Below are 19167 nucleotides of genomic sequence, written 5' to 3'. Positions count from 1 at the left end.
TTCCCAGACAGGCACTTCCTCCTGATATTTTAGAAATACTTGAAATCTGGGCTCAAGTTGGATGTCCCTGAGCCTGGTGGATTCCACCGGCAATCAAGTAAACTTACAAGAGCGATCATAACACAGCATTTACCTTGAGAGTGAACTTGGTGTAGTAGCAATCAGACTGGCTCAACTAGCAGGAGACCTGCTCTGGTACTAATTGTAAGGTAAGGCCAAATATTTATCTTCTCTAAACACCTTGGTTTCCTAACCTGGAAACAGTCCTCTTAATGGACACTTTAAAACTAATAAAGTAATCAGAATCATATCAACATCCTCAGCCTGTCCAGGTAAAGATATGGAACTTTCAGCCCTATCCCCCTGACCGCTCGGAGGGGAAAGGTGCAGCAGGCTGAGTTAATCACCAACTGCCAATGATTTAATTAATCATGACAATCATGCCTGTGTAATGGAAGCTCCATAAGTATCCTAAAGGATGAGGTTCAGAGAGCTTCTGGGTTGGTGAATACATCAACGGTCTAGGAGTATGACATGCCCAGAGAAGGCATGGAAACTGTACCTATCCTCCTGCCCTGAAACTGTCCTACTTTTCTCTTCTGTTTAGATGTTACTCAGTTCTATCCTTATAATAAACACATAATAGTAAGTAGACTGTCTTCCTGAGTTCTATAAGCTATCCTAACAAATTATCAACTCTGAGGGGTGGTGGAATGGGAACCCCCCCCCCCATTTGGAGCCTGTATATCAGAAAAACAACAGACTTGTGATGGGTGTCTGAAATAAGGGACAGCAGTCTTGCAGAACTGAGCCCTTTACATCTGGGGTCTGTGGTAATTCCAGGTAGTAAACATCAGAAATGGATTAAATTGTATGCAGCCAGGTGGTGTCCACAGAGAGTTGAAGGATTAACTGGTCTAGAAAACCCACACATTTGGTTTCAGAAGTGTTGTCAGTAAGATGATTGTGGACACCCTAATGAATTAGTTACAAATTAATGTAAGTACAGAAAAATACTATAAGCTGGGAAAAGTAGTTAATGGGCTATTAAATACTAGGACATGAAAAACTGTAAGTGCCAAATATATTCCCCCAAAAAATGATTTATTAAAGTTGTTATAGAACAACTAATAACAACTATGTTATTTAAAATTGTTAAATAACAACTATGCCATACTTACATGATAGCATCAAGCAAGGATCCCTAGAATTACTGTAGGTATACCTATTTGTAGGCACACCACCCTATTTCTCTTGATCCTATCCTCCTCTGCATGCCTCAATTCACTGAAATGGCCAAACTTTTTCAAAATTTTCTTCAACATCCCAGGATACATCACTTAAAATTGCCATCTCCAGAAAAACACCACCATATTCAAGAAAACTTCATAATTTTGTCAGCTTGATAAAGGGGAATAGAAGCCCAAGCATTAGGCTCTGATAGATGTGTCCTGGAATCAGTAATTCATTACATATGATCTTGGCAAGCTACTAAACTTGCCCCACCTTCAAATTTCTCAAGTAAAATAATAAGAAGAAGAAATGCAAAGTTGAATTGTTTCAGGAATTAGAGGTAAAGCATAGATAATGCCTGGCATATGGTGTGTGTTCAATAAATGCTAGCTATATATATAATGCTTATGCAGCAGGTGTTTGCTTGTAAGATATATAACTACTCCGTATTAATTTCTTTTTCCAATTATACTATAAGTTGAATGAGCACAAAATCTTTTTATAGTACTTCTTTGGAATGTTTCACAGTCTAGTAGACCAGTTGGTATACAGTAGTGTAAAACCCATTTTCACACCTGTGAAATCACAGGTGCATTAAGAGCTCCTAATTTCCCTAAAGAGGAAGAGAAGAGACTGCTTTAGTTGCAAAGATAACAGTGGCCACCAAACTACAGTTGTGACTAAGGAGAGGGCAAGGGGAAGGATTCCTGAGTTGCTAACCCATGGAGGAGTGTATCTGTATCCACAGAATGGGAGAATGGAAGCCCTGGAATGAAGTTCTGGGCTGGACTGGGCTGTGAAGAGAGTTGGAGGTTTGGGGAAAATGGGAGATTATGGAAGATTTGATACAAATTTAAAGACAGTTATATGTGAGGACTTTTTTGTTGTTGTTTTAATGTTTATTTAGTTTTGAGAGAGAGAGAGAGAGAGAGAGAGAGAGAGAGGCAGAGAAAGAGGGGGAGCAGAGGATCTGAAGCAGGCTCTGCTGCACTGACAGCAAGAAGCCTGATTTGGGGCTTGAACTCACAAACAAGGAGATCATGACCTGAGCTGAAGTCAGATGGCCAACCGACTGAGCCACCCAGGCTCCCCTTTGTGAGAGCTTTTTGAGTGAAGTTATGGGAAGTGAGAAGCATGAGGAGATCTTGGAGGCAGCTCAAAGATCTGAGGCTTAAGTTAGCTCGGAGAACAACTTTCATCCAAATGTAAGACCTATACAGAAGTAACTTAATTTCAACCCCCAAGAAAAGTCAATGAATCAGCTCTGGCATCATAGTAGCATTGTGTACTTTGAAGAAAATATTTTTAAGTACGAAATACTTTATAATTCTCAAAATAATTTATGTTATTTGAAATATATCTTTTTTACATTAAAAACAGATAATTATGTACCTCTACAAATCATTTCTGTCAAAAACCTAGATTGAGAAGTTACTAGAGATTATTAGATTGACTTAACACACGAAGTTGGCGTTTTACCTAAATGATCATGACAGCCATCTTTAAGCATCTGTAAGGTATAAGGGGAAACTAGGAGCTGTCAGCCAAAGGAAGGACTGTTATTTTAGCAGCGGAAAAAAACATGGTCAGTGAGTTGAGAGATGTGTGGTTACAAAATTAATTTAATTTTCAATTCACCAAATCTCTTCAGAGTTGAGGGACCTTTCTTAAGCCTGAACATGAGAGTCACAGTGATATGACAGTTGGTTGCTTAAAGCTCAAAAGGAAGAGAATGAACCAGGACCCAAATGTGAAGCAATGAACATAGCTCTTTCTATCTCCATGGACAGGGCTGTATATTTAAGTTCCAAAGAGGTACCCTCCCAACAAAAAGGGCTTTGAGGACTGGAAGAGTAGTGAAAGGTCCTCCGACAACTTTTCCAAGCTCTTACACCAGTTCTGTTTAGACTTGGATGACTCCTGAATTATAATAAGTAAAATAGTAAGCTGCCCAAAAGGATACCTGTCTGTGTGCATACCTACATCTTTAAAGTTACACCTAAGAACTTTAAGATACTTAAAGGTCACTCGGTTTATACCGATATTTAAATAAAGTGGTATTTATTTTTTAAAAAAAGGTTTATATTCTGCACTCTAGGATTTATCTTTCTTCCAGTTCTCCATATTTGAGGAGGGAGATTTATCATCAGTCCTACAGATACCCCTGAGGCCAGTGAAAATGGCAGTAGATATCAGAATTATCTCAGAGGAAAGTGAGAAACATCTCTTGGGAGGGAAATACCTGTTTACAGCTCAAGTTAATTTGAGTGGCAGAGGCACAAATAAGCAGGGAAAAGGGGCCAAAACACTGCAGAAATGCTCTACACCACTGTACCCATATATTCCATGATATACATAAAATGCTTACTCCACAAATCTCTTTTGGTGTCACTAACTTTTATTTCATTCTTATATTACCTTAAACCTGTTACCCACATACATTTTTCTTCTGCTTCTCACTTGCTATTGTCCTAATTTTATCCCAAAGATTTAAAGAAACTTTGATCTTCTGCAGGGGTGGGAAGAGGCAAAAAGCTAGTCAAATGGTCTCAAAAGTTAGTGGGAAAACTTCTGCTTAGAGGAAAACCCTGTTTAAAGTAAATATTGTATTTCATTTGTTTTGTTTTGCTTGTGTGAATAAACATAACTCTTAGAGCTGAGAAAAGAAAGTCTGTAAAAGGTAAATAGACCATGTTCAAAGTTTTATGTGGGGCTTTATAAAGGTACCAAACTTAAGTTTTCTCTACATTTGGTCATTGACCTTTTCTTTACAATGCCCAGGACAAGATGGTCCCTATGATCTAAAAGGCTAGATTGACTTTGCCAACTTTGTGGATTACAAAAGTGGCATAGAGAGGGATTCACAGGCTTGTTCAGGGTCATACAGATCATGAAAGGCAGAGTCTAGCTTCTCATTGAGTGTTCCTTCAACCACCAACACAACATATATTTGGATTTTCTTTCTTCTGAAGACTCTAAGAAGCAACACTTCACAATAAGGCATAGTTTAGTCTCCATACCTTAAAGAGGCATCACTCTACTGTCTTTGAAACAGAATTTTCCAAGCAAAGAATCTAGAAATGGAGCCTGTGGACCCATAGGGACAGAACAAGGCAGAAAGTGTCTCTCTTTCATACATCTAGCTTCAATGTCATAGACTGAAGAACATTGTCATTTCAAAGTCACTTACCCAAATCTGAAGCTTGATTCTCTTTTCATTTTTGAATACAGTTTTTACTTTGAAATCGATCCCAACTGTGCTGACGAATGCAGATGTAAAGGAGTCATCCGCATAACGGAACAGGAAAGATGTTTTCCCCACACTGCTATTGCCAATGATGAGCAATTTGAACATGTAGTCAAAGTTCTGATCAGAGGAGTCTTTCTGGCCATACCTGGCATCTTGGGAAGAGGCCATCTGTGATTAAAAAAAAAAAATGAGGATCAGTCTTCCGTTTGATATGAAGCTAGCAGCACACTCATTATTGGCCTTGCCAGAAACAGATGTCAGACCACTCAGGAGACCAGATGAGAATGCTCCCCAGTTTTCCTCTGATGCTGGTATCCATGGCAATAATTCCCTGCTGTAAGACAGAACAGCAAATCTTACAGCTCTTTCCAGCTGTGTTGGTGTTTGTCACTGCTCAGCATTCAGAACCAATCAAAGACACCAAAGGAGACATCTATGAGGGTTACATGAAAAGCAAAGATATGAGGAACCGGCCAGAGCATGTGGGCTCTGCAACTTTATAATCCCAGGGATGGACACACCAAAGTGGCTGAACAGCAGGGTGTTTCTTACTGAATTATCTGAATTATTAGAGTCTCTCTTATTTCCTAAGAAAGTGCACCCAAAGCATGTATCTATTTCATCTATTAACATCACATTAAATCAACATCCTAAAATAAATGGTAGTCCCTTTCAAATTAAAAATGGAGACAGCAAGGGGTGTCTGGGTGGCTCAGTCGGTTAAGCGTCTGACTTCGGGTCAGGCCACGATCTCACATCATGGTTTGTGGGTTCAAGCCCCGCATCAGGCTCTGTGCTGACAGCTCAAAGCCTGGAGCCTACTTTGGATTCTGCATCTCCCTCTCTCTCTGCCCCTCCCCTGCTTGTGCTCTGTCTCTCTCTCTCAAAAGTAAATATTTAAAAAATGACAATGGCAAGTATTTATGGTTCAAGCACTGTGTGAGAAATTTACTGAAACCTCACAACAACTCAACGAAGTAGATTCATATGAAAATGAGAAAAATGACACTCAGAGCTATGATCAGGTAATGTACTCAAATTCACACAGGTATGAGTGTCAGAAGACCATTCAAGTCAGGTAATATAGCGACAGGGCTCATATTATTAAACTCTACCTTGTTTCTCAATGATGACTAGGGAAATATGCACATGTGCTCTAAAAGACAATGTAGGAAATATTTAATTATGAAATGCATCAATGAAGAATCCCAGCTGGGTTCATACCTTGGCTCTACGATTTCCTGGCTGTGTGACTTTGAGTCGGTTTATTATTTTAAAACGGTGTGCCTCGGTTCTTTCTCTTGCTTGACATGGAAATAATTATCATCTAACTTGGAACACTTGTGAAATAATAGATGCTATATCTGGAAAGCAGATATGTGAAGCACCTAGTATAGCATAGACAACGATCTTTATGATTAATTATAAACGCTTTACACAGATGTGGATTTTTTCTCACTTTTTTGAGGACCATCTAAACAGCCATCAAAGCAGATGCTTCATGACTTCTAAACACCATTTGGCTCAATACAGAAAAGGAGTGTTTAGAACAGTAAACCTCACTGATTAGTGTACTTCCTTACATTTTCTGGTGCTTTGAATTCTTTGACAATCGCTGTGCTGTCCAATATACCCCAATATGGTAGCCACTAAGCAGAAATACCTGTTTATATTTAAATTAATTAAAATCAAATAAAATTTAAAATTCAGTTCCTGAGTCACACTACCCACATTTCAAATGCACAACAGTCACGGGTGGCCAGTAGCTATAGTATTGGACAGCACAGATATAGAGCATTGGCATAACTGCAGAAAATTCTATTGGATGGTGCTAGGCTAGACAGACAGGCTTTTCTCATTTCCAACAAAATCTGATCAATAATAATCTGTCTCTTGGGGAAGGTGGCAAAGAGAGAAGCCTAGGAAGATAGGAGAATGCTTGAAACAGTAAAGAGTGCTCACCCTCATCTAAGACAACATTAGTTGTTGAAATTACATTCAGGTGTTTATAAACAATTAAGGGAAGAGGGAAAAAAGGAGATGGTGAGATAACATACTCTCTTTCTACCGATATTTAGTGACAGTAATAGAACACAATTATATGTATAAGAATAAGGACAAAAAGAAAATCTGTATATATTATTAAATTTAAGGGCAGTAAAAATTTTGATGGCACTTCACACTTTCTTATTAAATATAAGCTTCAGCATTTGTCTTTTTAAGTCCACGCAACCACACCAATGTCTTCAATAATTACAACTTGCAATGAGTGTTTGCCAATATGCAAAACTGGGCCACTAAAACAGGTAGATATCATGATTTTCCTTTCTGGCCCAGCGGTCTACATGCTAACGTAAACCTCCACCAACACAAGCAGCGAGACAAGAACAAAAATAGGATCATAACTCTGGACTATAAGTTTGAACAATGGTGTCTTCCTCTGATGACTTCTGAAGTCAGGAAACTGTTCCGTGTGGCACCCCCATTCCTGCAGACATTGTCCTTTCACCAATTAATACTAACCCCCCTTATGGAAATTCTGAGGTTAGCCAAGCCTGCAAATGGCCTTTGTTAAGAAGATCTTTCTACCATCTTTTATATGAAGAAGTCCAGATGCTGGGTTCTTGGGGAAAAATGTTCAGCTATGCCACAGTCAGAAAACGGACACTACAACTTTCCTAGAGCTGCCCATACTCAGCCTGCTAGCCTACCATATAGTGTAATCTATCACTTGAAGGGGGTATCCAACTGAGTCCTGTGAATCTCTAGGATGCCTTACAGGAAAATGTGACAAAGAAAGCTGCTATCAATCCCAAGTCCTATTCCAAAACCTGCAGAAATATCAACATTATCAACATCAGCCTTTTAAAATGTAATTATAGAGATTTAGATGGAGAAAACCATCCTGGGGCTTTCTCTGATAAGAGAAAATGAAGAGGTTCAATTTCAAAACTGATATACCTTGTGGGGTCAGCAGCAAAGAAGGTGGTGGGAACACAGAGGGTGTCTATGATGCAGGAGGACAAAGCTGGTAAACAGGTAGGTGTATCCAGAGCCTCTAAAGGACTAATCAGAAGAGTTTCTTAACACACTATTCTTGAAGGTAATTTATTTTTTACTATTTCCTGACTTATATCCCCAATAAGATTCACAAAGAGCCAAAAATATGTGCATTGGGAATGTATAGGTCTTACATTAAACCTCAGAATAATGAAGCAAATCCTGGCCCAGAGGATTAACAAAGAAATTTCCCTAATCTTGCTGAGAACAGATATGAAGTGGTTTAACAGCATATAAGTGTCAAAGGCACTCGTAGTCACTATGTCAACTTATTGACACTTCTAAATACTAAGTCATGTGAACATTTTCATAGCTTTCATGGGAAAATAGAGCTGTAATTTGAAAACATCAGTACACGTGAAGTAACTTTCCAGAAAGTAAATCAGATTTCATAAGAGATATAAAAGAGAACTCTTTAAATTGCATTCATCTTGAATTAATTAAAAAACAATCACCGAGTGGAAAGAATCTTTGAGGCAGTCCAACTTTCCACTCATTCCAAGAGTCCCTTCTGCTGGCATGTGAGCATCTCAGGTTAGTATTCTAGCCTGGCCCTTCACACAGAGTGACAAAAAGTTTAGGAGGTCATGAAGCACTATATTTCATTGCAGAACAACTGCAATTGTTATAAATTTCTTTCTTAGATTTAAGTCAAAATCTACTTCCCTATAGCTTTTTCTTATGTGGTCTAGATTCTGCCATATGTATGTATGTATGTATGTATGTATGTATGCATTTGAGAGACAGAGATAGAGAGGATGCATGCATACGTGCACGTGCAAACACAGCAGAGAGGGGAGGGACAAAGGAAGGGAGAGAGAGAATCTTAAGCATGCTCCATGCACACAGTGGAGTCCATGTGGGGCTCAATTTCAAGACAGTGAGATCATGACCTCACCCAAAATCAGAAGTCAGATGCTTAACCAACTGAACCACCCAGGCATCCCTAAATTTTGCCTTATAAATCAAGAGTTGACTCTTCTCCCATTTGAAAGAACTTCACGTGACTGAAGGAACAAATCACAGCTCCACAAGCTTTTCCTTGGATGATCCCTTTACTCCTTTCTCCTCACAAGACATGTCCAAAAAAATCCCACACATCCTGCTAGATTAAACTGACATCTCTTCAGATGTCAACGTCCCATGTGTGGCCCCCAAAATTGCTCACAATATTCCAAATACAGTAGTGCAGAGTAAAATGAGACTATTATATTTCATCACAATTGACTTAATAAAGTCTTCTCAAATGCTCAGGTCTTTTTTCACATTAACTGTAATAAACATAGGTCTCCCCTATCCCTATCCTTATCCCTATCCTATACTTGGGCAATTGATTTTTTTTAATGGAAATGCTAACCTTTATATGTACCCTATTACATTTCCTCTTGTTCATTGTAATTTGCAATTCAATTCTGATAATTTTTATGTCCTTTCATCAAACATATTACTTATCCCTTTCAGATTTATTTCATTCCTAAGTCTGATCAGCATGCATTTGATTTATTCATTTAAGGCTCTGATCAAAATGCTAATCAGTTTGTAGACAAACAACAATAAACTTTTTACCCTGTTAAATATACATGAATCTGTAGATGAGATTTCTACAATATGTCAAGGAATTTGGCAAATTTAAAGCAAATCCTTAACCTCTGGGAGTTGGTGTCTTGAGAAACCAGTGTTGCCCTCCTAGGTATGCCTTGGTTCAACTGCAGGTGAACAGATCATGGATTTCATTGATGTGTCAGTTTTCATTTCACTTCTAGCTCCCCCAGAAGTCCTACGGACTAGGGACAAACAGATTACCTCTGACTAACATGTGCAATCACAGCCCACTTCAGCATTTTTGACATTTGTTTTTCAAAATAAAGGGGAAAAGCAAATTATTTTCAGGGAGTCCCCCGGGCACTTAAGAATCTAAATTGTACTAAGCCACTTTGTGGATCTCATGAGAAACACAAAAACAAGTCATTTTAAATTTACTGTGTTCCCACTACTACTACTGATAACAGCCTGAGGGGCAGTGGGAAGATGAAGGAGGATAAATTATACAGAAAAGGACATGTAGTTCTCTGAAACTGGAAGGATAAAAGCAAGGATGAGGCAGATGTATTTAAGGGCACACATGCACAAGGTAGTTTCAAATCTCAATCACTGCTACCTGGCAAAAAAAGAAAAATAAGAAGAAGAGCTATTCCTGAGAGCTCTAAAGCCAAGACTAAAACTTGAAAACCAATAAGGAAAATATGAAAAGTTAAGATTCCCAAATGTCCGTCATCTGGTCCCCAGGTGGTTTCTCCTGGGGAAGGTCCCGGTCTGGGCACTTTGTCGCCTTGCCGTCTCTCTCTGAATGGACCAGAATTGTGAGGTTCTAGGCAGTCTCCGGCCAGCAATTTCTCCATGGGTGTGTCTGCTGCTGTTTGTTCTGGAATGAGCCAGGTGAGAAGCAATAAAACACCGTTCATGCCACTGTGGACACAGCACCACTTAGCTGAGAAGATGCTATCCAGGAAACTGGAAGCAGCCAAGGCACTGGATAATTCCAACACTAACCCCGGCTCTGAGGGAAAGGCCTGGAAAAGTAGGGCAGCATTCAGAAACTGCCTTGGTCTCTTTTCTTTGTCAGCAGGGAGTGAATTACTCTTTCACGGGACTCAAGGGAGAATGTGCATGATGGTATGCCAAATGATAGTAATGCTTCCAAGATGCAAATCACTGTGTATTTTAAAGGTACTGCTTAGGCTAAATTTCACAACACTCCTTTTAGCCCATTTCTGAATCTCTATCTCCTGCACAGCTTCTCTAGTACAAGAGTATAACTTTCAGCTTATGTACGGAAAGATGGTAAAATGGTTGCAGTAACAGCCCTTATAGGCACTGTACTATATGCTCTATATATATTATCACACCTAATCCTGTTACTCCCCCAGGATTTCACTATTAGTACCCCCATATTAGAGAAACTGTGTGCATTTAAAAAGGGCTTCTTTTCTCTCCCTCTGCCAGAAGCATGAGGGGATTTTCTCTAATCCTCACTGTGAGAACTTGACAGGGGTTCTGAAGGCAAAATTCACAAAAGTGTGCCTCCCACTGGCCCCACCAAACTGCACCCACTAGAGGTTTTATCTCTTGGATTTGTCCACAGTGAGGCACCAGCAATCCACCAATTACAGCTCATGTTTTCCTACCTCAGTACTGGTTCCCATGAAGGTTTCTGTTCCAGGAATTTGTGATTCCCTTTATCAGGTTATCTGTCCTTCCAATCTAAGGGGAGCATTTTTCTCCGTGACTTCAATTCTCTGGTGAATCTAAGAGTTGGTAAGTTTTACTTTTTTTTTTTTTTTTTTTTTTTTAGTTTTTTAATGTTATTTATTTTCGAGAGAGAGAGAGATAGCCCAAGAGGGGGAGGGGGCAGAGAGAGAAGGAGACAAATAATGTGAAGCAGGCTCCAGGCTCTGAGCTGTCAGCACACATGACCTGAGCTGAAGTCAGACACTTAACTCACTGAGCCACCGAGGCGCCCCAACTTTATTTTTCCTCATGTGAGGATTGCAGTGACAACTTCCAAGCTCCTTAGCTACCGGAGAAGAACCCAAAGTCATTATCCTCATTTTGAGGAAACTAAGTGTATTTGAGAGGAAATTTAAGTAGGAGGTCCTGGTATTCCAATAGGTTATCTTGATTTCTCTCGGTCTGTATACTGAGTCCTCATTACCTGGACCAAATGTATTCTTCAAGAGTTACAGATATATGGGTTCAGCTAGTTCACCCTTCTCTTCATCAAACTAACAAGCCTCCAATTTCTACCACAGAGGAGAATATTCGAAGAGGTAAGGACACTTCTCTTTGCTTCTAAAAAACTACATTTCTTTGTTGAACAAAGGCATGACTTCAATTTGATATATTTTTAAATTAATTATAATGGTTTTTGAATCTTCTAGGAAGTCTAGGTATGTATTGCTACAGTGTCAAGAAAAATGAAGTTTATCAAAGCATGTAAAAACTATTCCTACTAGTATCAAAGACCAGCGTTCTCCAGCCCATTCTCTACCTCAATCCTGGTGTAGTTACAGAGGGTTCCCAGAGGGAAAGAGAGCCTGTACAGAGGCCAGGTAGCAGCCCAGTAAAGGAGATGCCCAGGCCATAGAAGAATGTGAGCAAGGTTTTCTGGGAAGAGAGACCCACAGGAGTGGGAGAGCTCTCCAGAGTCTTATGATGCAATCCTGACAGTTGCAAAGAAGCACAGCCCTGGTCCCAGCGGCTCCTGCACATCCTCACGGATGCTGAAGCCAGACAGTCATTAGTGCAGTCCTGATGAGCCCGGCTACTAGCAATTCATGCCTTATAAATCACAGCATGAAGGAAGGTTAGAAAACACAATTCCTGGGGCGCCTGGGTGGCGCAGTCGGTTAAGCGTCCGACTTCAGCCAGGTCACGATCTCGCGGTCTGTGAGTTCGAGCCCCGCGTCGGGCTCTGGGCTGATGGCTCCGAGCCTGGAGCCTGTTTCCGATTCTGTGTCTCCCTCTCTCTCTGCCCCTCCCCCGTTCATGCTCTGTCTCTCTCTGTCCCCAAAATAAATAAACGTTGAAAAAAAAATTTAAAAAAAAAGAAAAGAAAACATGATTCCACTTCTTTTCTAGCAGTTCTGAAATTATGTGCATGCAGATGCACCTGTGAAAAGAAAACTATAGTCTTCATGTGATGTGAATATGGGTAAAGAGCACATACTCTGTGGTCAGGCTGCCTGAGAAGGAATCCCAGATTTTGCTACTTGCATAAACTTGGTCATGATTTTAAATTTTTTGTTATTTTTTTTTAAGTATGCTAAGCTATAATTTCCTCACCTATGAAAGAGGAATTATAGTAAGATCATCAAAGTAAAATTGTTGGCATGTGTTATATCCTTGATCAAACCCATTCACTTTCTTCTCCAACTCACATTGGCACTACTCTCTGAAAATGGGAATGGCCAATTTTATGAAATTTGCTTCCTCTCATTTCCTAACTTTAGAGGGCATGAGGTTTGACCCCCAACACTTCCACTCTGTGGAGCTGCATAATTGCTGAGATAAGCATGTTACTCTTTCACTTAAAATATTATGACATGGAACCAATAGCACTCATCAAAATGCCTCTCAGGACAGAAGCTGAGACCCGAGCACAGACAGAAGTGTTCTGTGGTCTAAAAGGCTGCAGGGAGGGGTATGCGGCCAATGGCCATATGCCCTGTGATATGACCTCTCCTGTGACACTGCGGCTGCCCAGGAACTTGTAGAGAATTCCTAAACTCATGAAACTCTTGGGTATGAATGAGCTTTTGTAGAAACTGGGAGAGACCTGAGTTTCATGTCTGCACTAATAAGGGGGCAGAATTCAAGTAATACATGGTATGAAAAGCATGAGAAAGGAAGCTCCAGGAACTCGAATGATGGGGAAACTCTCCTCTTATGTGGCCTTGGAGTTGGTTTTAAGTGAAATTCACCCTAATTTCTGATATTAAATTTGGTAAATCACCAAAGCCCACAATATTATTATAAACACCAATACTGTAACATAACTTCAAGGTTGCTAAGAGACTAGATCTTCATTGTTACCAGCACACAAAAGAAACGGCAATTGTATAACCTGATAAAGTTGTCAGCTAACTCCACAGTGGTAATCATATTACAATACATAAATGTATCAAATCAACATGTTATATATCTTAAATTTATACAATGATACATTTAATTATATTTCAATAATAACAGTTTTTAAGTCACAATATCATTATTTCAAGGCCAGAAATCATTAAAAGGTTTCCATATATAAACATAAACATATATATATATATATATACATATAGATACATATAGATATAAATACAGGTATAGATATATATAGTACCTTACATACAATCTGGTTATCTCCATCTTTTCCCAAAAACCTTCTAAAACAATGACTAAAGGTTTTCATAAAAATAAAATTCCATATAGAAAAAGAGAAATAGAAAAGCAAGAGCAACAAAAGTTTGGGATTTGGAAGTGAATGACTAGAGAAGAGGGATTCCTAGGCCTGCACAAAAAACCTTAATGTGCAGAATCTGAAATGGTCTTGGGAATGGAGATGGCAAGTGTCCTGATTATGGGGTGTGGCTACAGTGACCAGCTCTCCTAGTTTTCCCCAAACTGAGAGGTTTCATGGGACACTGCAGGGCTTTCAGTGCTAAAACCCAGAAAGCTGGGATGGTTGGTTACCCAGAATGGGGCACGCAAACAAGACAAATGGTTGAAAATCCAAGCCCCACATAGCCAAGAAACCATCTTCCCCATATGCAACTTTTTTTTAAAGAAAATTGAGTTTTAAATATTTTTAAAATCAGCAAATATTCTTGACATTCATATTTCCTATATGCAGATGGCAATCTGTCAATTTATACAAATTAAAGGGACTCTCTCTTAGCAATAAAATGTAGAGAACCACTTAAAACTTTTCTTACAGATATGGATAAAATACACATAAAGCTTTCTCATCATTTCTTGGTAGCGAGAAATAGCAGACATGTTGTTCTCAAATAACTGCTCTCTCTAGTTGGATACATTTTCATTCAGGAACACAAAACGAGATTCTCATAGGATATACTAGATCCTAGATTTCCAAAACCGGGGAACTGTACCTGAATTCTGCAGAATCAAAATATTCAGTATCAGCCCAGGCATCTATAATTTTTAAAGTATCCCATATGATTATTTTGACCAGACAGTTTGGCATTCTTTGGATTAACAAATTTCCACATGGAAATCAGGGTAGGTGTCCAATGTCAAGGCCTCAGGGATATACAAAAGAGGGGACTGAGTAATTTGACATTTAGGCTGAGATCCAGAGGAAGTGGAAAATGGGATCCTAGCACTCTCTGCTGCTGTCTTCACCAGTTAGTAACCCCTTCTGCCAATAGTGACAACAGATCTCATCCCCATAATGTTGACTCTGCAAAGAAATTCCTATACTCTAGAAGGCCCAGTCTGCCCAGGTAAGCTGATTTCTGAGAAATCTGTTCATTGTCTTAGCCCTGGTAATAGCCAGAACCTTCTAAGGCCAGTGATGCTCACTGGGAAGTCTCTGTCAGAGTAGGAGGAAGAATGGCATCATAAGAAGCAGTAATCAATTTTGCAGAGCAAATTGCAGAGCAAATGAGGCTGTGTGCCGCCCAGCTCTGATGAAGGTGGCCTTGACTTTCTCTATCAGTCATTTTATTTTTTTTTTAATTTTTTTTTCAACGTTTATTTATTTTTGGGACAGAGAGAGACAGAGCATGAACGGGGGAGGGGCAGAGAGAGAGGGAGACACAGAATCGGAAACAGGCTCCAGGCTCTGAGCCATCAGCCCAGAGCCCGACGCGGGGCTCGAACTCACGGACCGCGAGATCGTGACCTGGCTGAAGTCGGACGCTTAACCGACTGCGCCACCCAGGCGCCCCTCTATCAGTCATTTTCAAAAATAACACACAAGTGGACTTTACTTCCCCTAACTCCATAAGAAAGCACCTGACAGCTACAGGAGGCCAGTGTCCAAGTTGAAACCACAAGGTAAAGAATGTCTCTTGTAAGAGCACTTCTTCCTGAGAAGAAAATAAAATGTAAACAGAATAAATATATTCAGTACTCTGTGGTATAGTGAAAAGACTCTTCTAAAAATATCTAGCAAAATACTCTAAACATTCCCACTGGTGAAAAAAAAAGCCTAAATCTTAATATTAATATATGTATTTCCTAAGGAATTTTTATCACCAAACATTTTTAAAACATCAACCATTTTAAAAATAATAAACATTTCAAAAACATTAAAAATGATTTTAAATAGGTAAACCTTGAAAAATACCTCCAGAGATTTGCTACAGATTCCTTCCAAATCCTAACATTTCTCTTCTCTTATGCCATTCATCAAGGTAGGTCATGTAGAGGGGCAAACACCCCATTGTACATGCACTTATGACACAAAGGAAATATCTGAACCATTCTTGGGAAGCTGGGTGGGTTATTATTTTATGTATTTGTGTTTCTATGTCATGCAGGTTCACCGACTAGAATGACTTCCCAAGCCCCTTTGCTAGTTACAATCATCCCTGCTTTTCATTCAAAAGCTACTGCTACTATTATTTGCTACAAAGGACAGGCCCATCCATGCACAGTTATAAAAGAGCATTCACATCCACAGGTGTACTGTGTTCCAGTTGTCCCTTTTCGTCAGTCCTACCACTCAAACAGGTGTTCAGTGAATTACAACATTCAAAAGAAAAACCATCTTTTATTGCTAACATCATAGATGAGTATCACGCGAGGGTCATATTTTGCCAATTGGTGCATGTATTCTTTCTTGAAGCTCTATAAAGCTGCTGCAGCTATGGCCATTTGAACAGAACTTATTCATCAGTGTTGGCTTGCAAATTTTTCTAATTGATGAGACTCAGACATGCATCTTAGCCACTGTATGACTAACAAATAACACCCTTGATGGGCTAAAGTTAGACTAAGAGCAGGCAGACTAACAATGAGAGGTTCAATGCCTCAACTCTTTTTTATTTTTAATGTTTGTTTGTTTGTTTTCAGAAAGACAGAGAGAGAGAGAGAGAGAGAGAGAGAGCGAGCAAGCGAGTGAGGCGCAGCAAGAAAGGGACACAGAGAATTCAAAGCAGGCTCAGCACTGTCAGTACAGAGCCTAATGCGGGGCTCAAACTCACAAACCATGAGATCATGACCTGAGCTGAAATCAAGAGTCAGAGGCTCAACCAACAGAGCCACCCAGGTGCCCCTCACTGCCTCACCTCTTAAAGTCACATAATGGTTTGGGTTCCCGGACATAAAAAGCTGAGGGTGTAGAAGCTAAGTGACAATGCTGCCAGGTTTTCCTCAGTCAGGAGGTCAAGTAGGCACAAAATAAAACTCTTAGGCTTGCTAGATCAAAATTCCTAATATGGGATCCAATCTAATCAGCTTATTGGAGAGCAAGGAAACTGCTCAGGGAACCCTGACCCTATCTTTTTACGATTCTGTAAGCAAATGAAAACCTAGAACTTTCACTCTTATGGTTTCATCATTTAATGGATAGAAATATTTCACAACCCCAAAAAAACTGACATAATGCTGTAAACCAATCTGAAACGTGCTGGTGTTTGAAAAGGCATTTTGCTTCTGCACAGTTGAAGCTATTAAGGAATATATTCATTGACAAAATAAAGCACTTGCTAAAATGATTTTATTTTTACAATTCTGCACTTTGTTCAAATTTTTGAAAGTGTCATAAAGCCCACAATTTTATTTTCAAGACACAAAGAAAAAAAGTGCAGCATCACAAATGCAATGATGAATAGAAATATAAATGACAGAAATTAAAATGTAAACGTATTTATGGTTACATGAACAAATTATACAAAATACACAAAATAAATTTCCTTCATTTATATTTCATGCCAGTAATCTACAAGGAATAATTAAATCACTAATATTTTTATTTACATTTCTATCTCACCATTTCAATGAGCAGCTCACAGTGGTTTTTTTGTTTGTTTGTTTTTTGGGTTTTTTTGTTTTTTTTTTTTTTTTGGTTTCTGGACCATACCAGAAATAAACCCTATTAAACCTTCCAATATCCAAACATGTCACCCCAAGAGCTTATATGTATCTTTTCTTGACAGTATGTTTCTATTATAAAAGAAGCCAACACTGAGCCAAAAGTAACTGAAATGAAGAGTGCCCCAAGGGTACCTCAAGGAGCTTATCAAAAGGTTACAGGCAGCAAAGGAGTTAGTGAAGATAAATCAACAGAAACTGTAACATTTAAGAGAAAGAAAAAAATTAGCAGAGCTTCAGTGATTTGGGGAACACTGTCTAAAATCTAATATAGATGTTGAAGTCTCAGATGAAATATGGGGGGGGGGGTGCCTAGGTGGCTCAGTTACTTAAGTGTCTGACTCTTGACTTCGGCTCAGGTCATGATCTCACAGTTCATAAGTTTAAGCCTTGTGTTGAGCTCTGCGCTGACAGTATGGAGCCTGCTTGGGATTCTCTGCCTCCCACTCTCTGCCCCTTCCCTGCTCATGCTCTCTCTCCCTCTCTCTCAAAAATAAATAAACATTTGCGATGGGATGGAAAAATATTTGAAGATACAATACATAAATACTTTTAAAATTTGGTGAAAACATCAACTTACATGCATTAGAACCGCATTAAATCCCTAAGCTGGTTAAACATAAAGAAAACTACATCTAGGCAGACCATAGGCAAACTCTTCAAAGTTGAACAGAAAACAGAAAACAAATACCATAATACAGTATTATGAAAAACAGCTGACTTCACATCATGATGGAGGTCAGCAGACAATGAAATAACCTAAAATACTGAAAGAAAAAAAAATCAAAACTTTTATATGCAACAAAACTATCATTCAAAAATGAAGGCAAAATAAAAAGCATTGGCAGATAAACAAAAACTGAGGGAATCTGTTGTCAGCAGATCTGTATGACAAGAAATGCTAAAGGAAGTTGTTTGGGCCGAAAGAAAATGACACCAGATAGAAACTCAAATCTACAGAAAAAGCGCCAGGTAAGACAAATAAGTAGATATCTAAACATAAAAACAGATACATATGTTTCTTTTGCATTCTTCCAATTAACAAAAATGCATACGATTGTTTAAAGCTAAAAATATAGAACTGTATTGAGGGCTTGTAACAAATGCAGATGTAACACATATGACATGATTTCACAAAGAATGAGGTGAATGAAATTATATTATTGGAAAGTAACTATATTTTATGTGAAGTAATACAATACCAACTAGACTATATAACAAGTTGCAGACACGTATTACAATCCTTAGAATAAACACCAAAAAAAATGTAAACATGTATAGTTGAAAAGCTAACACAAATTATACATGCATAATTAGTTTTCAACTGCTGCTATAATGGATATTTAAAACAACACCCAGTCATTATTTAAGTCAGAAGTCTGGACACAGTGTGACTCAGCTGGGTCCTCTGCTCACTCTGCTCAGGCCTTACAAAGCCAAAATCGGCGCGTTGGCAGAGCTGGGTTCTTACCTAGAGGCTCTCAGGAAAATCCAACTTCCAAGCTCATTTAAGTTGTTGGCAGAACTCGCTTGTGGTTGTAGGACTGAGACCTTTTTTTTTTTTTTTTGACATATAAACATCTTCACCTTCAAGCAACAAGCCTCATGTTTCAAATCTCTGACTGTCCCTGTGCCACATCTCTCTGACTACAGCCAGAGAAAGATCCCTGCTCTTAACAACTCATGTGATTAGACTGGACCCAGCTGATAATCCAAATTAATGTCCCTACTTTAAAGTGTATAACATCCATTACATCTGCAAAGTCCCTTTTGTTATGTAACATAATTTATTCATATGTTCCAGGGATTAGGCCATAGATAACTTTGGGAGGGGGATGGTAGCTAGTCTTCCTACCACAACACACGCAAGGGAGATAAATTACAGATGACAAATAGATAGAAGAGCTGAATGGTAGAGATATTTGTATATATTTTGATAGATGAAGTTGTTTAAAGATTTTTTTTTTCTGCAAAAAAAAAGCTAGGTTCCAATAGCTTCATTTATGAACTCAATCAAACAC

General features: G+C 38.9%; 1 protein-coding gene across 3 annotated transcripts in view; it reads right to left on the bottom strand.

The window, feature by feature from the left end:
* Positions 1-19167, bottom strand: part of RAB3C (RAB3C, member RAS oncogene family) — a 307888-nt gene that overhangs the window by 261322 nt on the left and 27399 nt on the right. For all 3 annotated transcript variants that reach the window (XM_045061019.1, XM_011282948.4, XM_006927740.5), the window contains exon 2: positions 4424-4651. In XM_045061019.1, coding sequence (XP_044916954.1) covers positions 4424-4651 — 228 coding nt within the window. The remainder of the gene's footprint in view (positions 1-4423; positions 4652-19167) is intronic.

This window comes from Felis catus, chromosome A1, assembly GCF_018350175.1.
Source record: "Felis catus isolate Fca126 chromosome A1, F.catus_Fca126_mat1.0, whole genome shotgun sequence".
In the NCBI taxonomy this organism is placed as follows: domain Eukaryota; kingdom Metazoa; phylum Chordata; class Mammalia; order Carnivora; family Felidae; genus Felis; species Felis catus.
This window is presented reverse-complemented; position numbering and strand designations above follow the sequence as displayed.